The sequence below is a fragment of the Stenella coeruleoalba genome (assembly GCF_951394435.1).
Source record: "Stenella coeruleoalba genome assembly, chromosome: 12".
Lineage (NCBI taxonomy): Eukaryota > Metazoa > Chordata > Mammalia > Artiodactyla > Delphinidae > Stenella > Stenella coeruleoalba.
Window position 1 is genome coordinate 13,508,207 of NC_137158.1, and position 22,307 is coordinate 13,530,513.

The 22,307-nt window shown below is 41.1% G+C and overlaps 1 protein-coding gene across 5 annotated transcripts in view; it reads left to right on the top strand.

Moving 5' to 3' along the window:
- The window catches only part of LOC307195108 (unconventional myosin-VI), a 121,242-nt gene that overhangs the window by 34,631 nt on the left and 64,304 nt on the right, over positions 1-22,307 (top strand). For 3 of the 5 annotated variants that reach the window (XM_079938861.1, XM_079938863.1, XM_079938862.1), the window contains exon 2: positions 18,504-18,646. In XM_079938861.1, coding sequence (XP_079794987.1) covers positions 18,530-18,646 — 117 coding nt within the window. In that variant the 5' untranslated portion in view covers positions 18,504-18,529. Of the gene's footprint in view, positions 1-8,315; positions 8,338-8,429; positions 8,452-18,503; positions 18,647-22,307 lie in introns of those variants that run through there. The other 2 variants (XM_079938864.1, XM_079938865.1) reach the window with 2 other exon arrangements.

The window sequence follows — 22,307 nt, forward strand, 5'->3', positions numbered from 1 at the left end:
GCTGAGGCAGGAGAAGCTTCAGAGAAAGGTGATGCCAGAGCTTTGGTTCTGGAATGATTTTGTCAGAGGAAGCCATTTGAGCAAATGCTTGGGGATCGGCTCAGCCTGGAGTACTTGGGTTGAAAATGGCTGGAGGAAGGAGATGAGAGAAAGTAGTTACCCAGAGAAATAAGCATTTGCCATGCTATTAAACAAATGAAAACAATTAAGGTAATGTGATAGTCCTTCATATGCAGTGTATACTTCAACTAAAAACAATAACGAGAGTTCATCTGTACGTTATGCGAGGTACAGCTGGTGAGCTGAGGGAAGATGCAGGAATGTCTGCAGGCTCACTTGCTATCCAGACGACTGGTTCAGGCCGCCAGTCTCACTGTGCGCTATGCCTTTCAAATTTGTGCCAGGCTCTGCAGTCCGTTGCCAGGTTTCACTGAATCTAAATTCTGTCCTAATAACCATCAGTTCTAAGGCGCACAATTATTTTATGTACTTCTGAAAGAGAAAAAATAACACTGCCAATTAAGTCATGACACACCATTGATTGCTAAATGCATCTTAGTTCTAAACATGTTAGCACGTGTAAAAGGTACATATTAGAATTGTGGAGATATGCGGTATTTCGTTTAATCCTTACAATAACAATGTTGGTAGGTGTCACCCCCTTATTAATCACTATGTCATGGTTTTTCAGAGTAGCTGTTATTGCGTATTCCAACCTGTGGTTTTGACTCCTCAAATGCTGAATTACACAGTACTATAATTTAGTTAATTGCCCTTTATTATTAAACATTTAGCTTATTTCTAAGATTTTTCTTTTTCTCTTCCTTGTCTTTTTTTCCTTGTTTTTTTTTTTTAAGTACCACTTCAGAGAATATCTCTGTAGCTAAGCTTCTGATTATTTTAAGTATAGATGGCTAGAAGTAAGAAAAGTCTAAACATTCTTAAGACTCAATATATGCATATAGCTATGTTGCTTTTCAAAACTGTAATACCAGTTTATATTTTTCACAACAATGCTTGAAGATGTAAGTTCCACCATAACTTCTTTAGCATTTGTTATTACAATAAACTTTTTTTCTAATTCTGTAGGCAAGAATGGTATCTCATTTTCATTTGCATTTTTTGGATTATTAGATTGAAGACTTGTTCACGTTAATTTTTATAGGAGTTTATCATTGATGTGTAAGTTTCTGGAATTTTTTTGTTGTTATAAGTAAATTATAAATAAAGTACAGATGTAATTATGCAGCCATCATGACATTTTTAATTACTAGATTTATTTTTCCCCTACAGTAGCATAATAGCCAGATTTTTAATTTTAAAAAATAATTGGTGTAGTTAGAAAATTTTTGGAGTCCTGTTGAATTTCTTATTTTGATCTGTGGCTCAATTGTGAATTTTTCTAGGTAAGATTTCATATTTAGAAGAATTAATGAACTTAATATGTATAATGTTTATGATCCTGTTAACGGTGGGATAAAATTGTAATTGCTGTGAAACCTGATTAAGTCTCTGAAAAAATTTTAAATTGTAATGGTACATGTTTAAAATGTAATAAGATGTGCTATACTAGGTGGTAAAAAAAATTTTGGGCATTTAAGTAATAACACAAAGATCCTGTTAAAATCTTTTCCTCTTGATTTTATTCCATTAGTAAAAGTACTTCATCAAGGAGACTGATTTTTCAGCTGATATAAGAATGAAAAAAAATATTTTTCACCTTGATCGTTTATAAGGATCTGTTTGAATACTTGTGAAGTAGAAGCATTGGGGTTGAACATTTAAAAAGATTTCTCTTGAGCCACACTACCTGCTGTTTCTAAATGGCTTTCAGAAATATATATTGAAGTGCATACTTGAATCCTTTTTAGGGAACAAAAAATGGATTATTAAGTAATATATATTAAATTGCAGACTTTTCTTGTGGCATAATAGTTCTATCAGTGGGCTCTGATAGAAATAGATTATTGAAAGGAAGTTGAAGGGTTGGCACAGTTTAATGGGAAGCAAATGGATGGACAAAGGGGAGCCTTGTCCAGTGCTCTTTGTTAGGCGGCTGTGGATGAGTCACTTAACTTTGCTCTGTCTTTGTTTTTGTATTTGGAAATTAACACAGTAACCATGTCATTGATTGTTCATATCGTAGAAACAGTTAAATTCTGATATTCTGCTGAAGAGCTGGTCCACCAGTCACTATGGTTATTTGGTTCTTAGTCTTTAGTTTGGGGTTAAGATGAATTTCTTTCATGGCTTGATCCAATCTAGCATGTTTTAAATGATTTTGCTCTCTTGATATTAATGGGGTACCTTGGATGATGATATGGCCTATCAGTATCTTGTTAACAAGGTAAGAGTAGATTATTCTCTAGAAGATAGGTTGGACTGTATAATTATTTTTACAGAGTTAAAAGAGGAGAATTTGTGCCAGAGAAATCAAGATCCCAAACGTGTATTTTTGTCATGCCAAAAAATAACTACAGTGTTTTCTCTCAAGCTTATTCAGAGGGGTAGGTAGAGCTTCTCTGAAGCTTCCTGAATCTTTCTACATCTGCTTTATCCAGCTGTTGAATCTTAGAATGTAGCATTTGAGAATACTGCAATAAAGCAAAAATGCAAAAGTTGTAGGACTTTTATGGGATTGGTACCATGTGGTGGGTCCAGTAAGTGAAGAATGATGGGCTGGAGTTCTGCTAGCTTTGGGTACTTACATTTTTCCTTTATTGTGCTTTTTCATTTATTGTATACATTTGAGTATTTCTGTTAACATTTCTGTGAAACTTATTTTCTTATCATGATTTTAAAATTGAAAAGATACTGTATGATTTTACTCTACCCTGGAATTAAGCCTCTTTCCCCTTAGGGAACACATTCCCAGTTTTATAATGAGAGTGAGAATACAAGTCAGCAAGACCACAATTCACTTACCTGAAATGCATTTAATGGCAGACTTTAAAAAATTAAGTTAAAAAACTCTTAAATAATGAACAATTGTGTTAATAAAGTATTGGGGCTTTTTAAAAAAACAATGATTAAAATTTCAGATGTTGTGAAATTGTCAGATTAATAGGCTTTGCTTTGTTAAACATCCCCGATTGCAATGATGAAAATAATTAGCAGTGAGTTATTCTATAAAAATATTTTGTTTGTTAAACATGAATTTCTTGTTTGCATACATTTATCTCTTCTTTCTCTCCTGAGACTTCATTAAAATGATAGCACAGGAATTAAAAAAAAAAGGTAGAAGTCTGTGGCAAAGAGATCAGAAGAAGGTAGTAGCAGATGAGGAATTTCAGCAAATTGGGATGAAGGAATATTATCTGACTTAGTTAACTAGAGGAATCTGTATTCTAAGTTCTTGCAGAGAAGAAAAACCAACACGAGCAGATCAGACCAAACTGAAGGCTCCCTGCAAGGCTTCAGGTTTGGGGGTTTCAGTTAGTACAGAAGCTGAGGCTGAAGACTTGGCAGAAAACCGGGGGGCTTGACTGAAAGGCTGTGTGGGAAGAGGTGAGGCCCCCGGTTCCGTGACTGTTTTACCAGAGACCAGAGGCCTTGTTCTCTGGAAAATGGCCCTTTGCCAGAGTAAGATGAACAGATACTACCAGTGGGAACACGCCCCCAGAAAGGCTGAGTGCTGCCCGGGCACTTGAGAATGAAGACTGCCTGCCGGGTGACGGTCTCGCTCTACAGAGCTCCTGGTCAGCTTTTACGTGCCTTGTAAATGTGAATGGAAAACGAATGTGTTGAGGAAAGCCTTTCCATGAAAGAGAAAGAGCAGAAACAATAGGGGAAAAAAAACAACAAGAAGGAAACAAAAACAGTGGAGGGAAATTAGACATGTGGTTGTGGAAGTAGACATTTCAACAGTAGGATTAGAAAGTCGAGCGGGGACATTTCCAAGCAGGTGGAATAAGGAGGTAAAGGAACGCATGATAGAAACGAGGCGTATTTGAGCAAACTCAGGAGCAGCATCAAGGTACAGCGCCGGCAGGATGAGGACAAAAAACGGGAAGGCATTTTAAAGAAATAACATCAGGACACTTGTCAGCCTTACGTGCCTCGTGCCTCCAGAGTGACTGTGCTCTCAGGGCGCGCAGCTCAGTGCATCCAAGCACCGCATACCTAATGTGTCCTGGGGGAAGTTTAGATCCTTGATGCTTGCAGTTCAGAGGGGAGAAGAAAGAGGAGGTAAAGGGATGGGGCATCTGAAAGGCAGAACAGTCGTGGATGCTAATTGTTACACTTTTAAAATCCTGGAGAAAAATGACTTCCATCCTGGAATTCAGTGTGTGCGCGTGTGTGCGCGCGCGCACACTGTCTATCGCTAGGTATGAAGGTGGACGTGAAAGGACTCCAGTGTGTACCCAGGAGGGAGGGTGAAGGGAGCCCGGGATGATGCTGGGTGGCGGGTCCAGCGGGCAGCTGGGCACGGGGGAGACGGGAGGGCAGGGCCCTGTGATGGTTATATAAGCCTTTTAAAATAGTATATTCGGCTTAAAAAAAAACCCGTTCTTTTATCACTTTAATAAAAAAGTTAAAGTGCATCTTCATGAAGTGCTGTCAGTATTGAATAGGACTGTGAGACTGTAATTCACACCACTTTAAGTGAACAACTAAACGGAAGGAAAAAAAGCAGAGTGAAATCAGGGTGAGAAGCAGTTCTTTTCCTCATGAAGAGTACTCAGTAGTTCTATTGGATTCTATTCTAGGACAGTAATTCTTGTGAACTGAGACTAAATTGTAGCTGAGTTGAATTTTAATTGTTGAATAATTACTGTGTAATTATGTCCACAAGATGCATGCGATTATAAAAATAGTAACTGCATTCAAGAACTACTCTGACTTAAAGTTTTTGGACTCAGTTGACCGCGGTAACTAGGGACTTGACAAATGAAGTTGATACTGTAAAAACTCAAGATTGAATTTTGGTGTAGGTGGAAAGCAGCAGCTTTAAAGGAAACCATTCATAGCTATGTTAGAGTAAAGGCAAAATGCCCAAAGTGCAGTGGAGGAGAGGGTTTTCACTGGGAGATCTAATGAAAAAACAAAACAGCTTGCTTACTTTTAACTCTGTTTAGGAAAACTGAAGCCCTTTAACCCTGTAAGTAGCATTTCTTTGAGATGATGTCATGTTTTATGAGCTGGGAAGCTGCACGAATCTTTGGATCGTATAATCACTATTTTACATTTTGGAGTGATTATTTTTGTTTGTGAAAAGTTAACTATCAAGTGCCTTGACAAAACCATTGTAGGTTCATGACACACTTTGTATAAGGGATCACAGAAACATATAAATTGTGTTTGTCTTAAGTCATGCTCTGAAAAATCAAAAATCCAGGTAGATTTTTCCACTCAGAGAAATCCCAGTTATAGTGTTTATTTGGCCACATATACTTTTTTTAAGTCAAAATCTGCCTTTAAAAAAAAAAACTAACTTTCACCTAAACTTTGCCAACTGGTAAATATTTGTGTTTTTATCCATGTTTTGAGAATCTATTATGTTACCCTATTTCCTTAATTTTATTTATCCAGCACATTTGTGGGAAATGCTAAGTTGGATGGCCAGCAATGACTATATCTGATTGGAGGGGTATGTACAGTCCAACAGATTGTAACAATCAGTTTTCATTTAATTTTGTTTGAAACACCTAGTTGGTTACTAACCCTGTTCCGTCTCTCTGTCTGTTCCTGCATTCACTAATGATTTACTGCTATCTGGTTTCTGTCCCGTTTTGTCATTCTCTTTGATACTGCCCTAATTGGATGTTTTTTTCCTCATCGTGTTGGATTCTTACACACAGTCTTTTCTACCAGAACACCGTGATCTTTCTAATATGCAAATCTAATTAGATGGCTCTCCATTGCCTGTGGAATAAAGTATCAGAGTTAAGGCCCTTTATGCTTTGGCATGGATCTGCCTTTCCAGCTTCTTTTTCCTTCTTCTCCTTTTCTATACACCCTCCAGCTTCAGTTTTGCATTTTTGAGTTTCTCCTTTTGTTCTTTCATTGGTCTGGAATGCTCTTCCCTGATTCTCTATTTGTTGAAATCTTTGGACCTTCGAGACCCAGCTTACATCACTCTCTCTCTCCGAAGTCGAGGCCCCCTTGGGTTGACATCAGTCAGGTAGCCAGAGTCATCCTGTCTTATTGTTCCCATATAAGAGTATTTTACTTTGGCCTCTTACTTGTGTAGGACAGCATGGCCAGGGAAGAGCAAAGGTGTTTGTAGATGGGAGAGGGACAAAATGATAGATCCAGGAGAAGCAACGTGAACATCATGAATGTCATCAGTGTTTGAAATGTTCAAATTAATATTTCAGAAAAGTCTGAGCCCTAGGCAGTTACTAAGGCAGGCAAATGTAGACTTGTTTATAAAGCAAGAAAATCCTTGCTTTGGTTTATTCCCCTAATTTACTTACTAAGGCGTAAGGTTTGTGTAGCTTGGGGTTAGAATCTTCATCTCGAGGAATTAAGGTAGCCACTATGTTTTGATTTTTGCCTGTTTTGGGGGGCCTACGTTAGTGTCCTCAGATGGGGAAAAGGTGAGGAAAGAGAAGGTGGTGTAGACTAACCGTACCTACTTTATAGCACTTAGGGGCAGTGTTGCGGTGCCGGATTTCTGACCACCCTTCCGCGCCTCTGCATTTGGATACCTGGGATATTATCACTTTAGTTATTCTCCCTTGACCCTGCCGTGAAATAATTAGTTTGAATTCTTTAAATGGCAATGGGAGATAACTTTGTAACTTTTTGGAGTTGTTAGGATCTTATTTCTACCTGTGTTTTGTTTTTAAGAAAAAAATGTGCTTTTGTTTTTTGTTTAGGATGAGAACTACCAGTTTTTTTTTTTCTGGTGCTATGCCTGGCACATAATAGCAGTTGAGTAAATTCAGTAGAATGTGTTTGTAATCAGGCCACTTCATGATTCGAAGGCCCCTTCAGACTCACTCGAGAGCTGTGTGATGTTAAGTGCTGAAGAGATTACATTTTGTAGGAAGACACGTTTTTCAAGTATTTATACAGCCTCATCATCCTATGGCTACCTCGAATAGTTAACATTTAGGATAACTATGGTTCCGCCCGTTATAAAAGTGAGACGAAGTAGAATTAGGTGAGTCACTCCGTGTTTTCTCTGGGAGCTGTTTCGGCATGGATTTGTCAGAGACTTAACATCTTAGTGCTCTGATGGTTGGCCGTCCTACTAGTGGTTGGTAGTCGAGAAAGCGAAATGGTTCCTGAAGTCCATAAATAGTTTCCAGTTTGTCCTTCCAAAGCTGGTGAAGTTCCTGTTAGAAGATATTATCGAACAGTATGGTTGACTCGTAGGCTTACACCTAGAAATCCTAGGATACTTGGTTGAGGACTAATTTTGTGAGAAAGATTTACTGATTCTCTTACACTTGCTTGCTTGCTTTTTTTTTTTTTTTTTAACTCAAGTGTCTAAGGCATATTTACTCTATGACTTTAATTAAAAGTTAAAAACAGAATTCCTGCCCTGTTGAAAAACTGCTTTCTGTAAGCCTTTGTGGTCGTTAGGAACATTCTGTTGTGACCCAGCTCAGTCAGTAACGAGCTCACCTGCGTCAGATGATGCTTCCTATTCCCATGGCCTGTGGAGCGGTGGGAGTGCCTTGCGCACAGTGACGTTAACCACCTTCTTCCTGGATTCTTGTTTGCTTTCTATTGAGTCACATGAGACGCGTGACATCAGCTCTTAACTTTAACCAAAGAAAATTGGGAATTAGCGTGAGGCCAAGCAAGATGTGAACGGGTCAACACACCATTCAGAAACACATCCCATGAGGTGTGTTCCCTGATGAATCAGGAGGGGCAGGGACCTGGGAGCTGCTGAAAACGTGCTGAGGCTCCCGTCTCAAGGGCCCTCAGGCAAAAGTGGATCTCCTTAGTGTGTCTTCAGTATTTCAGGAAGCCTGGTGGCAGGTTTGTATTTGCTGTGATGGAACTGGTCACTGAAGTGTCCCGTTTCTTTGTTTTCGGTTTCTCATCTCACTGCAGTAACACTAGCTATTTCTATAGGTGGCAGGACCGTGGAATTAGTCAGTTTAACAGCTACCTGTTTTGTGCCGAGCATTGTTCTGGGCATCTAGGTTCATAGCAGTGAATAAAATGAAGTCCCCGCACTGAAGAAGCTTATATTCTAAATAACTAAAACACATAGTAAGTTTGCCAGATGTTAAGTATTATATAGGAGCAGCAAGGCTGGGGAGAGCGTTAAGTTGTGCTGGTTTCGGGGGGATGGGCGGGCTTTGCGTTTTCAGGAAGCTGATGCAGGAAGCCTCCCTGAGAAGGAGACAGTGGAGCCAGGTCCCGAAGAAGGTACGGAGAAAACTGTCTTGCAGGCAGAGGGATTGCATCGGTAAATACCAGAGGCCTGAAACACAGGCGTGCCTAGCGCGTTTAAAGAACAGCACGGAGACCACCGCGAGTGAAGTAAAGTGAGGGGGCGCTGGCGGGGCGGCATCAGAGGGCTTGGGCAGGGGAGAGCGTCTGTGAAGGGTCTGCGGGCCCCTGGGAAGACGTGGGCTTTTATGTGAGTGAGGAGGGCGGCAGTGGCTTAGGTTGTGCCAGGGTCAGGTTGACGGCTGTACCGGCCCTGACTCCGTGCGGGCTAAGGCGGAGGAAGGGAGGGCAGCCAGAAGCCGCTGCGGGATCTTAGTGAGGGACGGGCAGTGCGGCCGACGGTTGGGTTCCCTGGAAGGGCCTCTTCAGGTTCTGGAGAGAATTTGAAGGTGGCGCCAAGAGGATTTGCTGAAGGACTGGATGCAGCCCGGGAGAGGAAGAGGAGGCTGGAGGATGACTTCACAGGTGTTGATGCGTACAAGCGTGAGGATGAAGTTGTCGTTGGATGAGAAGGAGGGGACCAAGCGAGGAAGGCGCACGAAGGGGAGCTTGGGGGCCGTCGCAGGGCCAAGCTGGAGGCGGCCGCCGCCTCCTGAAGAGTGGCGCGGAGCAGCCCCTGAGCTCGAGGCAGCTGCAGTTCAGGCCAGGGGAGTCAGCTGTGGGCAGCACCCGCATGTGGGTCGCGCTTAAAGCCGTAGGACTAGATGCGACAAGACTAGGTGGGGGAGGAGAGTAGGTGGAGAGAAGGCCCGGGGGTTGATCCCCCAAGAGTTTCTGATGGTGAAAAGATAAGGGGAATGCAGCCAGGGGAGCTGAGGCGATCCGGGGAGCAGACCAGAAGAGTGAGGGATCCTGAGGTCCCTGGAGGAGCTGCTTCAGGGCAGAGCCCTCAGCTCTGTCAGCTGAGGCTGCTTACTTGAGGAAGCCGGGGACTGAGACCTGCTTGCATGACTTAGCAGTGGGGAGGAGGTCGCCGGAGGCCCTGAAGGGTGGGGATGCAGGCCCCATAGGCGTGGGTTCAGGAGAGGACGAGAAGGGAGGAAATGGAGGCAGTGAGTGGGAAAGTAGCCCACCAGTGAGGAGGGGAAGTGGGTGACGAGAGGAAGAGGGAGGGAAGGAAGCAGAGATGGACGTTGCTGAAGCGCTGTCTTTGCGTGGCCCGAGGGGGTAGGATCTGGGGGGTAAATACAGGGATTGGTCTTAGGTATGAGGAAGGCCCGTTTGGCCTCAGTAATAAACAGGAAAGCAGAATATATGGACACACGTACAGACTGGTAAGTTGTGGTGATGAAAGCTCGAGGAGTATTTGGTTATTTTAAAAACTGAGAAAATTTGCATTTTTACAGATAGTTTGGTAGACAGTTTGGTAGATACAGATAGTTTGGTCGACACTGTCATCAAAACACGTTGTAGAGCGGGGTTAAATAAATTAAATTTGAAAAGAAGTTTGAAAAGACAGTTTGTTTCTCATTTTGTAGAATATCTGAACATTCTTATTGCATATTTTTATTGACAGGTCAGTTCAGAAAGAAACGACAATATAAAAATATCTCATAACTGCATCAATAAAGTGAGAAATTCCAACAACAGCCTCCAATCCCTTTCGTTATCCCGGATTCTCAGCTGGTCATTTAAGTGCAGTATTAACTGGAAGACAAAATTACCCCCCATGTATCATCAGGTTTCCCTTGCAGCACAGAGCACCGAAGCCAAAAACTTCTAGTTTGTGCTTCCCTGTAATCTACCCATGAAAGAATTTAAATCCAAGTTAAGACTTTACAAATAAATAATAAACATTTTACTGTTTATGAAAGAAGTGGTAAGAGGGTTTTCATAAAGCCTTTACATATCTTTTAACCTTCATTTATTTCTTATGCCATTAAAACATAGGTTAGGACAGCAGAGATTATACAGCTGGGGTTTTTTCCAGATCTGGTGACAAATACAAACCACTGTGTGCACAAGAAGCTTGAAGCAAAGCTGTGCAGTGCAGTGCAGTGCAGTGATGATGAGTTTGGACTCGGGGTCACACAGGATTCATATCTCGCCTCTACACTCATTTCTCAGTTGTCTCTATATGGGCAACTTGCCCAAACTTCCAGACCTCACTTTCAAAACGGGGATGGTAGCTGCCTCCCAGAGCTGTAAACATGAGGTGAGGTAACATGTCGGAGTGTTTTAGTGTGACGCCTGTACATAGTGAAGGTCTGTGAAATGTTATGAATCTGTGGTTTCCTTTGACCACTTGAATGAACTCCATCCCAGCTGTGAGAAGAAAAGTCACTGTGTCTCCAATTCCTGTTCTGAGTGATATATGTGTGCACATACCCACACACACAACCCAAGTTAGTAGAGTTAGAAACAAAACAAAACCTTAGTCTTATAAATTACGTGAGAACTTCATTGAATATCCTGGATTATATTGGCTCATTTATGAAAGAATGATAGAAATGACAATGGAGCAGCGCCTTCCACCCTTCCTTTTTAATTAGTGTCTCTCCTGGTTTATTCCTCCTAATCATAGCATTTGAGAAGTTTGTTGGTTTGTTTGTTTAACGAGTTCCTACCTCAGGAGAACTGTGTGGCCTGAATTGGATTGGACTCGGGACCACCTCTTAAAATGACCCTGCTGCTCAGAGGTGAAAATATTCACCTCCTGTTTTGGGACATTTTAGGAGGGTTCAAATGCCAGAGATGTCACAGATGTGCTTAAAGGCCTAAGGATTGTTCAGACTTCTTATCACCTTGATTGATGATAGTGTACAGTCTAGACTGGTTTTGATCACCCACAGACCTTTGGTTCCTGACAAATTTGAATAACATTGAACTGGGACCTGCAGTTTAAGCTGCAGAATGTTTCAGTTTGAGCAGAGTAGGGCCATTTTACACAGGCGGGGTCATCCTAGAGAAAAGGCCTTTCTTTGGCTTGAAGACCAACGTGGTTTCTTGAAATTTGATTGCTCTTTTCATTAGCCACTTATTGGGAGGTTAACATGGTCCCTTGGTGGAGAAAATGAAGAAGTCTTCAGTCTTTTACAAACTCCTCTTTTGAAAGACCAGCAAACTTTTAAGAAGTAACTTTTAAATCTAGCACTAATTGTCCAGGGAAGGTCTGAATGTAATCATTGGATGATAAATAAAATCTTATTATTAGTCACAGGATGTGGAAAATTTAAATCACCGGGCATAAATTAATATCTTGCTGCTATATTCTGGTATTTTAACATCTGTAAAAGAAATTTTGAGCTTCTGAAGTAAACTGGGATGTTTAGTCTCTGAATAATACAGAACTTTGTTTAGAATGATCTAAGCTGTGGCCAGGTTATCTTGGTATATAGGTTGTCTGCATGTATTATTTGAATTATGTCTAAATTCAAATCTGTTTTGTGATAGTAATTTATGTAGGAGTTTATAGCTTAAATAGAGTTATGATTTCTGTAAAACCTATAAGAAAATCATATAACCAGTTCTCATAATTCAGATTATATGTATTTGGAGTAATTGGCCTGATTATATCAGTTTTCAGATCATCTTATAAAATATCTTAAATATTTAATAACCATATAATAAACTTATTAATAAAATATTCGCCTTATTTTTTTATCCTCTTTTTTTGTTAGCTAGTTCATCTTAGCTATACCAGTTAAGCTAGTTAACCTTGGTGTTCTGAGGCTGTTTCGGAAGAGTCAGGTGGTAATGGGCTTAGCTTGAAACACCAGTGGATACATTGGGCTTTCTGAAGTTATATTTGGAAGTATAATATAACCTTTGTTAAAACGGTCACTCATTAGGATCACTCACTAGGCTGTGATTAGGTCACTCATTACGCTGTGATGAACTGGACCTAGTACTACCGAAATCTGAAGGAATGTCATAGCTGGTCTAGACATTGCTCCTTTTGTATGTCTTACACTAAAAAACATTAGAGCTCTGTATTTTCTTGTCGATATCTAAGCCTAAAAAACAGTAGCTAGCGCTTAGTAGGTACTCAGTGAACACACATTGAAAAGTGAGTGAATACCAAAATTACTTCTTAATTGAATTCAGGTAGTCAGGTTTTAGAACTTACCTTTAGATGTTTTCTTATTTTATTTCTTTGTCAGGAGTTTGTATTTAGTGGTAGGTATTTCCTCCCCGTTGTTATTGAATATTTATTGCTGATAATATCAAGACATTCACAATCAATTTTAATATGAATGTGTTGCAGTGAATGCATAATACCGTATTATGGCAATTAAGTAATTCCCATACTTTATTACTAGCTGAACAAGGTTAACTGGGAAATGTTTTCTAGGAAGGCCTTTTAAAAGGTAATTTAGTGACTAAAGGGAAACCTGCTGAAATATTTTTGAGAATTTTGGTGTACAGGTAAGTTCTTAGGGAACTGAAATGCTCAATGAAAGATTGTGCTAGGTACACACAAAATGCACCAGCCACTGGCCAACGGTTACCTGGTGCCCAGTTTTCTCACAGTGTCTGGACACCTGGGAAGCTAATAGCCTTCAGGATACACTGATACAGATGAGAGAAGTTGCCAGTTTCAAGCTTGTGTGCCAAAGGTGCACATAACATTCTTTTGATCAACAGGGCCGGGGCCTGGCCAGATGAAAGAGTAGTCCTTTTAAAAGGCAAATTTGATACATCTACACAGCTCCCTTACCCCCAGTTAGAATTTAAGGTCCTGGAGGGCAGGGATTTTTGCCAGTTTGGTTTACTGCTCTATTCCAAGTGATTGTTTTCCTGTTGGAAGGCTCTGTGAGGCCAGCCCATGTCTTTTTTTTTTTTTTTCGGCCTATCATTATATCTTTAGCAGCTAGTGTTATATACTAGGTGGTCAACTAAATCATAGTTTACAGAATGAATGACTGTGGAAGGCAAGCCTTATAAGGGTTCTTCCTTCCCTGTTTAATGCTTCTTCCTCGCTGTCTTGGTATCTTACGCCAGCTCTTTCAGCTCAATTCGAAATTAACTTTAGCTAGTACTCAATTTCTGATACCCTAGCTAATAAAAACAAGGCATTGTCATCTATCACAGTCACAAGTTTAAAAGGGTAATCTTTGAAGGTGATGGCGGCACGGCGGGTGATGGTTCCTATTTGGTGGGCTGTGTCTGCATGTTCGGCTCCGGATACACGGTCCCTTTTGGGATCATCTCTGGAGTTGCCGAGAAAAAAGGACACGGATGTGTAGGTATTTGTCACCCTGGCCTCCAGTACGTTTGCTCTCCAGGGAGCCTCTTGGTGATCTGCTTTTCACTTCTCAACAAAGCCTAAATGAAAGTTCGCATCGTACCTCTGACAGGCTACAGATTGCGTTTCTATCGACTGCTATAGTGCTTACTTTAAAAACATCAGCTGTCAGTTAAAGGCTAAAAATGAGATAATTTTCAGTTGATGATAGTGTAGTATAGAGCATTCCCTCTCTTCCTGAATAACTTAAGGAATTTCCAGAATTTTAAATTTGCTTAGCCAGCCCCAGAGCTTCTCATTTTTTTCTTTTGTATTCCCGCAGTGCATATGTAGTCAGCTCTTAATGTGTTTATGGTTTCTAGTACAGTAGCACCTGTTTAACTGCTCTTCCTGTGCAGACCTGCTTCATATGTATGAGTGTTGCTTGTATGGGTTTTCTGAATGCTTTTATGGGGACAAATAGTAATATGTCAAAAGAATTTTCTTTTGTGGAATGAATAAATCAGACTTCATTAATGAAGGGTAATTTATGTTATAAATAATTAGGATTCCAAAACTAATTAAATGAAGCCTTATTTTAAAAGAGGTTTTATTTTCGTGAAAGCCTTGCAGTCAGTAGAAGATAATCTTTAATTTAATAGAGGGGGGAGTGAGTGTCTACCAGCTCCTCCAGGTACAAGTTACATCATCGACTCAGAGTTACAGAAAGATAAGTTCAGATCAGAATCTGGGCCAGACTGGCCTGGTCCAGAGGCAGTGGGTGTGTTTGATAGTGGTGTTCACAGTGGCTCTTCTGGGGTCATACTGCTCCAGTTTGAACTGGTAATTTGCCTAAGTGCTGAGTTCTAGATTGGAGATCATTTTCCGTCAGAATTTTAAAGCCATTGCTTTATCGATTTCCTGCTTTCAGTGTTGCTGAAGCCATTTTGATTCATGATCCTTTGGATATGACGCATGTTTTTCCCCCCCTTTTTCTCTCATTTCTCTGAAAATGTGCAGCATCTTCTATTTCTGGTGTTCTGACATGTGACATGTTGTCCTTTTGTCTGTCCTTTTCCAGGTATTGTGTTGAGGACTTAATTGGCATTTTGGCTAGACTCTAGAGAATCATGCCTTTCAGTTCTGGTGAATTTTCTTTGGATATTGGAAAGCTTTCTCCCCTCTGTGTTTTGAAGGGAACAAGATGTCTGTTTTACCTGGTATTTTGATGCTGAATCTTTTTACTTGTCTCATTTTTATATCTGTTTTTCTTCTACTTTTTCTTTTTTTGCCCGCCACTTTCTAACTCTTTTTTTTTTCTTTCTTGGCTTTCTGAAAAAGATAGTCTCAACTTTATTTTCTGTACCTTCTAGTGAATATTTCATTTCCGCTATTACGTTCTTAAAAATTATTCTGACACTTGTTAAAATGACAAAGACGCCTTTATTCATGACTATTGCAGTAGGAGTGTATTAGCCTGCTTGGGCTGCCGTAATAAAATACCATAGACTGGGTGGCTTAAACAGCAGACATTTATTTTCTCACAGTTCTGGGGGCTGGAAGTCTGAGATCAGGTGCCAGCATGGTCGGATTCCGGTGAGGACTCTCGTTCTGGGTTTCAGATGGCTGCCGTTCTGCGGGCCGCTCTCGTGGCCTTTCCCTATAGTGTGTGCATTGAGGTAGAGAGATGTCTCTCTTCCTTTTTTGGTAAGGCTACCAATCCTATTGGATTAGGACCCCACCCTTATGATGTCATTAGCCGTGATTACCTCCTGTCTCCAAATACAGTCACGTGGGCGATTACACCTTCAACATATGCATGTTTGGGGGGGACACAATTCAGTCCATAGCAGACACATACACTCAGCCTATAACAAAGGGGTATTACAGTGGGGAGAACGATTGGGCTCCACTTTGAATGCAGCAAAGACAGCTGGGGATTCATAGCCAGTGAGCAGAGTGCAGGGGTCAGCGGATGAAAAAGACTAAGTGGAAACAGCACAGGTAGGGGATGCTTGCTCAACTGACTTAAAGGGATTCTTTCTGAAGGCAGATTAAGGATTTATATACCAAAGGTAGGGGATGAGGAACTTGATAAGATATCAAGTGTGAGAGAATTTCTCTAAACCGGCTTAGCGGGATTCTTGCTAAAACTGGCCTCTGTAGGCCGAACAAGGACAGCACAGACTCGAAGGCCTAGCAGAGGCCTCGTCAAGAAGAGGGCTCAGAGGTGCTGTCGTCTCCCTCCTTGTGCACTGATGTCTTTCATTTAAAGACTCTTTTTACTGTAGATTTAGGGGTTTGAGGAAGGAGCAGCGTTGGATGTGTAGCTTTAAATCTGTTTTCTTAACTGGGAAGCTGCAGTAAGTGGTTCAAAATGGGAAAACAATTTAAATAGTTCAAGGAAATTTGACGTTCTTTTTTGACTTTGTGGGTTTTGCTTCACTGTGATTTGTTTCTTCAGATACCTCATGATTCCTAAATGATCCCTCATGACTATTCTGTAATTTCCCTTTGTATTTAGAACTATCACAAGACCGTTTACTTGACATTTAGTGGTGGCTTCGAACAAGGGATATGGGGGACTGTAAGGGAAGAGGTGTCGCTAGCATCTGTTGGGTGCCATTAGAATGGGGATCTCAGTTTTACGTCACTTAATCCTCATAGCAATTCTGTAAGGTAAGTGATATCGTCACTTATGGGTAAGGATAAAGATAATGATCAGAGAGATTAAGTAACTTACTTAAGAGCTAGTCAGACAGTGGTGGAGCTTAATTTCAAGCCTAGGTTTTAAGACCTTTCAAGTCTTTCTAGGAGAGCATCTCCTTTTACTCCTCGCAAGCTGTGTGAACAGTTCATTCAGTCACTCGGTGAAGGTTGGGTTGCCTGCTCCGTGCTGGGCCTTGGCGACACCTGAGGGCTAGGCCATGCCCTGATACGACAGGAATATCACGATCAGACTTACTTTCAGTAGGATTTCCGGTGATCTGTGCATACTGGCAAGAGTGGGAGCAGGTGGCTAAGTTCATTACAGGAGTCCTGGTAAAAGGCCATGTTGGTTTTGACCAGGAAGGCAGAGCAGATCCAGGGAAGTGGGTGGATTTGAGATACCCTGTTGGAGGTTAGGGGGCCGACAGGATTAGGGGGTGATAGGGGTTTGGAAGGAGCTGGAAGAATTGAGCATGACTCTGGGTTTGATTTAAAATGAATGGTGTTGGTGCCTTTAGTGATATAATGAACGTGGTGGAACAGAGTAATAATATAATAATAACAATGTTACATCTGTTAGATATCTCCATGAGGAGGTGTCCAGTATGCAGGTTAAACACCTGGGAACTCAGTGGTGCTGTATAGGCCGGAGAAGTCAATCTGGGCATCACATATATAGATTCTAGTTAAAGCATGGGACAAGATATGGTTATTTAGGGAAGGTGTGTGGATGTAGGTGTGTGAAGGTGTGGTAATGCAGATCTGAAGCAGTGTTACTCATTCACTTCTGTGGAGAACCCTCAGTTAATTTCTTAACCCTGAATGGCACTGAAACCTGGTCGCATTTACTGCGTGGGGACAGCAGAAGCCATCCTGTAGCCATGGCATGGAAGACATTAACTAGCAAGCACGTTGCAGACTTGCCAATAGTTAGCAGTGTTTAGATTGAACTCTATACCAGACATCCTTGTCTAACGTGAGAGGCTAGGCCTGATGGAAGGTCCATGTGGGAAATCCCAGATCTGAGAACGCCACACAAGAGGCGAGTTACGGCACATGTGTCTTCTTCAAGTGTAGATGAGTAAGGAAAAGTAAGTTCCCGCTGAGGTGCTGAAACTAGGACGTCTGGGATCACTGACTGGGTGATTCATTATAACACGTTAGTCTCACAGAATCCAAGCTCATTAAAATTAAAATATTTTATATGTTATGGACCCTTGGGGATACTCTCAAGACAGAATTGTAAATGTTAGGTCTGAGAATGCCAAGCATGAAAGCAGCTTTCTAGGAATGCTTGAAGAACTAGCCTAGAGTTCAAAATAGGCAAAACCTGGAAACAATATAAACGTTCATGTCCAGGACAGCCCGTAGACAACTGTGCATGTGATTCAGTGGGTTAGTGTACACAGCAGCTTGGCTGCACGTCAGAACATTTTGCTGAATGAGAGAAGCCATCCGCAGAAGCATGCGTACTTAACGGTGGGTGCCTCTGGAGGTAGGGATGGACCAGAAGGAGGCACAAGGGGACTTTCTGGTGAGATGGAAATGTTCTGTCTGTTGATTGGGGTGTTTGTTTGAACGGGTATGTCCAGGTGTGGAAACTCATCAACTTGTATCCTTGGAATTTGTACATTTCACTGTCTGTAAGTTTTATTACCTCAGTAACAAAATAAGACAACAAAGCAGTATGCTCAGTGGTTCTGTGGGTATCCCTCTAGGGAGCACAGGGGTGGGGCATCCCTGTAGTCTCAGCTTGTCAGGGAAAGGCTCCTGGAGGAAGTAACCTCTCCTGTGTCTCATTTTTATCCCTCAGGGTCTAAGATAGACTTATTGTTCAAGTCTTAGCCAACTCCACACAATAACATCTCCTCTTCGGATGACTGTTTAATTTATTGTGCAATCGGGAATACTTCAGGCAGTAAAAAGGAGTGCTAGTATAAATTACAGTGGGCAAGAGGTAAAACTGTGACCATTGGCTCTCTCTTTCTGCGCTGCTCAAAGTGTAGCTGGTTCTCACTGCAGTCACCACCGAAGGAAGACGGTGGCAAAGCAGGTGTTCCCGGCGGGTAGAGCAGCCTCTGCTTGGTCCCCCTGTACAGGTGGTACAGGGGTGGGTGCAGCGGGATGGCAGGGGGTGGGGATTACCCCTGCAGGGGTGCTCGTGTGTTTCTAAGAATCGCGATTTACGTGTTAACTGAAAAAAAGATTGTTATCTTTTTTCATTTCCAGCGTTACTCACGTTGCTTTGTTCGTTCCTTTGAAACAGGAGATAGTGGATAGCTCCCTTCAGAAATGGAGGACGGGAAGCCCGTTTGGGCGCCGCACCCTACGGATGGATTTCAGATGGGCAATATCGTGGATATTGGCCCTGACAGCTTAACGATTGAACCCTTGAACCAAAAAGGCAAGGTAAGAAGTTTCTCAGAAAGATTTCAGAATTTGATTTGTGTCTGTAGGTATCTCCCTTTTTCAATGAGGTAGGTATTTTTTTAGCACAGTATAGGGGAAAGCAGTTTTCTGGTCAGTGAATCCTACTTTTCTCCTGAGTTGTGTGATTAAATCAGAAGTGCATACCCTAGGGGGAAAACGGTGTCCCATCGTAAAATCAGACAGTAATTTAGTGAGCCTTTCATTAGCATATTCTTAAGAAGAAATAGCTATATGACAAAATATAAACAATAACATTTTTTATTCCTTAAGCCATGTAACTAAAGTTATGAATATATCTGTGATGTATTCAACATGTTACCAAGTAAAAATATAAAAAGTGAATGAGATTATGTTATGAAATTTTGCTTTTTGTTTTTTAGCTTCTGGATAATTCTTTTTTAATCTTTTTTTTATTGAAGTATAGTTGATTTACAATGTTGTGTTAATTTCTGCTGTACAGCAAAGTGATTCAGGTATACACATATACACACTTTTTTTTAATATTCTTTTCCATTATAGTTTATCACAGGATATTGAATATAGTTCTCTGTGCTGTACAGTAGGACCTTGTTTATTTATTTTAAAGTTTATGTATTTTATTTTTGGCTGCGTTGGGCCTTCGTTGCTGTGCACGGGCTTTCTCTAGTTGCGGCGAGCGGGGGCTACTCTTCGTCGTGGTGCACGGGCTTCTCATTGCAGTGGCTTCTCTTGTTGTGGAGCACGGGCTCTAGGTGCACGGGGTTCAGTAGTTGTGCCTTGCGGGCTCTAGAGAGCAGGCTCAGTAGTTGTGGCGCACGGGCTCAGTTGCTCTGTGGCATTTGGGATCTTCGCGGACCAGGGATCGAACCCATGTCCCCTGCATGGGCAGGCGGATTCTTAACCACTACGCCACCAGGGAAGCCCGACCTTGTTATTTATCCATTCTATATATAATAGCTTACATCTGCTGTTAATTATTTTTTAAAAAGCTTTTATATTTACTTAAATTTATTATCGTGATTGTAGTGAAAATATTTCTATTAAATAAAGATATTTAAGTCTTAAGCATAACCGTCTGTTATTATTTTTGTTGTAATGGTACTTTTTAAAGCATAAAAGCATACTTTAATTTGGTACACATGGTGTCTATTTCCTTTTAGGCTTAGACATAGACTAGACAATATAACAAAGTGAAAAGTATGGGGGAAAAGTGACCTGGAGCCTTTTCAGCCTTCATGGGGACCGTAGGGCCTACCTATTTTGTGGGAGAGCTTAACACTTTTCAGTTTAATCAGTGTTCCCCTTAAGCAGGACTTCTGACTAAATTAAATTTGTTGATGTCATTTCTGTTTACTTTAGACTCTGCCAGTGTTCATGAATAATTTATGTTCTACTGATACATGGTTAACTAGTGCCATATGACTGCCATCCTTCTGGGAACCTTAGAAAAACAAGGTGGATCTCTCATGAGGTCTGTTCACAGAGAAAACTATTCTGTTACTGTAAACAACCCAGGAACCTAAATGCATAATATATAATGTGCCATGTTAGCGGCGGCCAATTAAAGATACCCTCAGGAAAGAAAAGACAAAGTGTTTCTAGTTTTTCCTCTTATTAACAAGTACCTATTTGTACTTACAATGCAGTACATGTTCTAAAAAAAGAAAGAATTTAAAAAAAGAAACTCAGTTATTTTTATTTATTTGAAGCTGTAGGGGAGGAAAAATTTTCCTCTACCCTTTTGGGTCTCTGGCTGGGCCTGAAAATTAAATCGACATAAGACACATTCACAGTAGGAAAGCATATGACTTTTATCAGATTTTTACATGTACACAGCAGCCTTCACAAGAGAATGAAGAATTGAAGAAGTGACCAGAGCAGGAAGCTTTTATATCTTTTAGACAAAGGAACAATACATTTGTGAAGAACTGATAAGGCAAGGGGGTCTGGGCTAGGGGTGGTAAATGGTGGAGAAGTGGTTAGGAAGGTAAGGGTTACTCTGGCAAGACAAGGTTTGTTTGCACAGATTTCTCTTGGTCTCCATTCCCTCCGCTGGTGATAAGAATGTCTTCTTTCCTCCCGGTAGAGCGAGGGCACCTTGCACGTGGGAGTTTTATCTCCTGCTCTCAGGAATAAAAAGGGTCAGAGTGCCCTTCTTACATCTGTTGTTTCTCAAGGGCCCTTAACTCAAGATAATCAGTATGCCAGAGTAGCATGTTCTGGGGTGACAGAAATTCAGTGAGCCTTTCATTATCTTTCAAAGTCTCCTTTCATTTTTGTTTAACATATCTTATAAGCACAGTAAATCAAAAGCCCCAAATGAAATGAAAAGTATATTTCCTAGTTCTATGTCGTTATATGTATTCTCTTATATCCATAAGTAACAAAATAATTCAGTTCAGGGATAGAAGAAACTTTATCTACGGGTATGTGCTTTTTTATAGTTTTAAGTATTTTGTGCTTTCAGCTGTGCCTTATTAGTATTAATCAGGTGCGCACATAGAACCAATAAAAGCACTTAAAATTCAAACTGTGGCGTCATGAAAACTTTATGGATCGCAGATTATTTATGAACTAAAGTGGAAGCTTCTTTTCACAAAATCTTTTCGAAAGTTAACCAATTCTCAGGGATTTCTTTTCATCTTAATCCCCTCCCTGCCCCCACTTTCTGATCAGGGTCTTAATAAATTGTGCAGTGTCATAACAACTGTGTGGTTAAAAAGATCTGTAAGAGAAGCAGTCTTTTGTGTAGATGATTCATGGAGTAGAGATCGTCAGCGTTTAAAAATGAAGGAAGTGCGTGAAGCAACGGACAAGTCAAGTGGATCTGTTTGCTGATACAGTAGAAGCATAGAAGAGGGAGTGATGAGCTCTAGTGGGGAACCTGTCTTTGTTGATGGCAGTGCCTTTTAAAGTTTTTCAGTCATGGCCCGTCGTAAGAAATAGATTTGAAATCGCATTAGGTATACGTATTATTCATGTGTGTGTACGTGTGTACTGATGACAAATAGATTTTACATGTCAACAAGTATATGTATCGTGTGTGTGTGTATTCAAATGCAACATCCTTACCGTCTGTGATGCATTCTGATATTTTCTAATATCTTTTATTCTGCTAAAAATGCCATCTTGAATCTCTCAATTGATTTCATGTTGCATATTTGCAGCTGACTGGCCTTCAGGCTAAAGCCCTAAACACATGGCATTAAGGGTCTACCTTTCCTTTTCCCTGTGTTGCTTGTCTTGTCTTTTGTCGACCAGCAGTCTCTCCCTCATTCTCTTGCCCTTATGCTGAGTCTTATGTGTCTTTCTCCTCCTCTTCCAGCCTTCCTCCCAGGGTTTATCAGGTCCTCAGGGAGCCAGGTGGTGCTGGGCTCTGTGTGTCGCCACTCACAGCACTCCTTTTGCCTGGAATGCCGCTCTCCGCAGCTCTGTGCTTATTTAGCAAATACTCATCTCTCAGGAGCGACTGAGGTCACCTCCTTTATGAAAGTTTTCCACAGATGCCCTGTGTCTTCCTCCTCCTTACATGCAATAGAGTTTACCATTGATTACTCTTTGCTTTGAGGAGTGGTATACCTTCTTCGCCTCCCGTAACGCTATTGGAGACATCCGTTTACATTTCTCCCCTCCCTGCTAGACTGCAGTCTTCTCAAGTGCA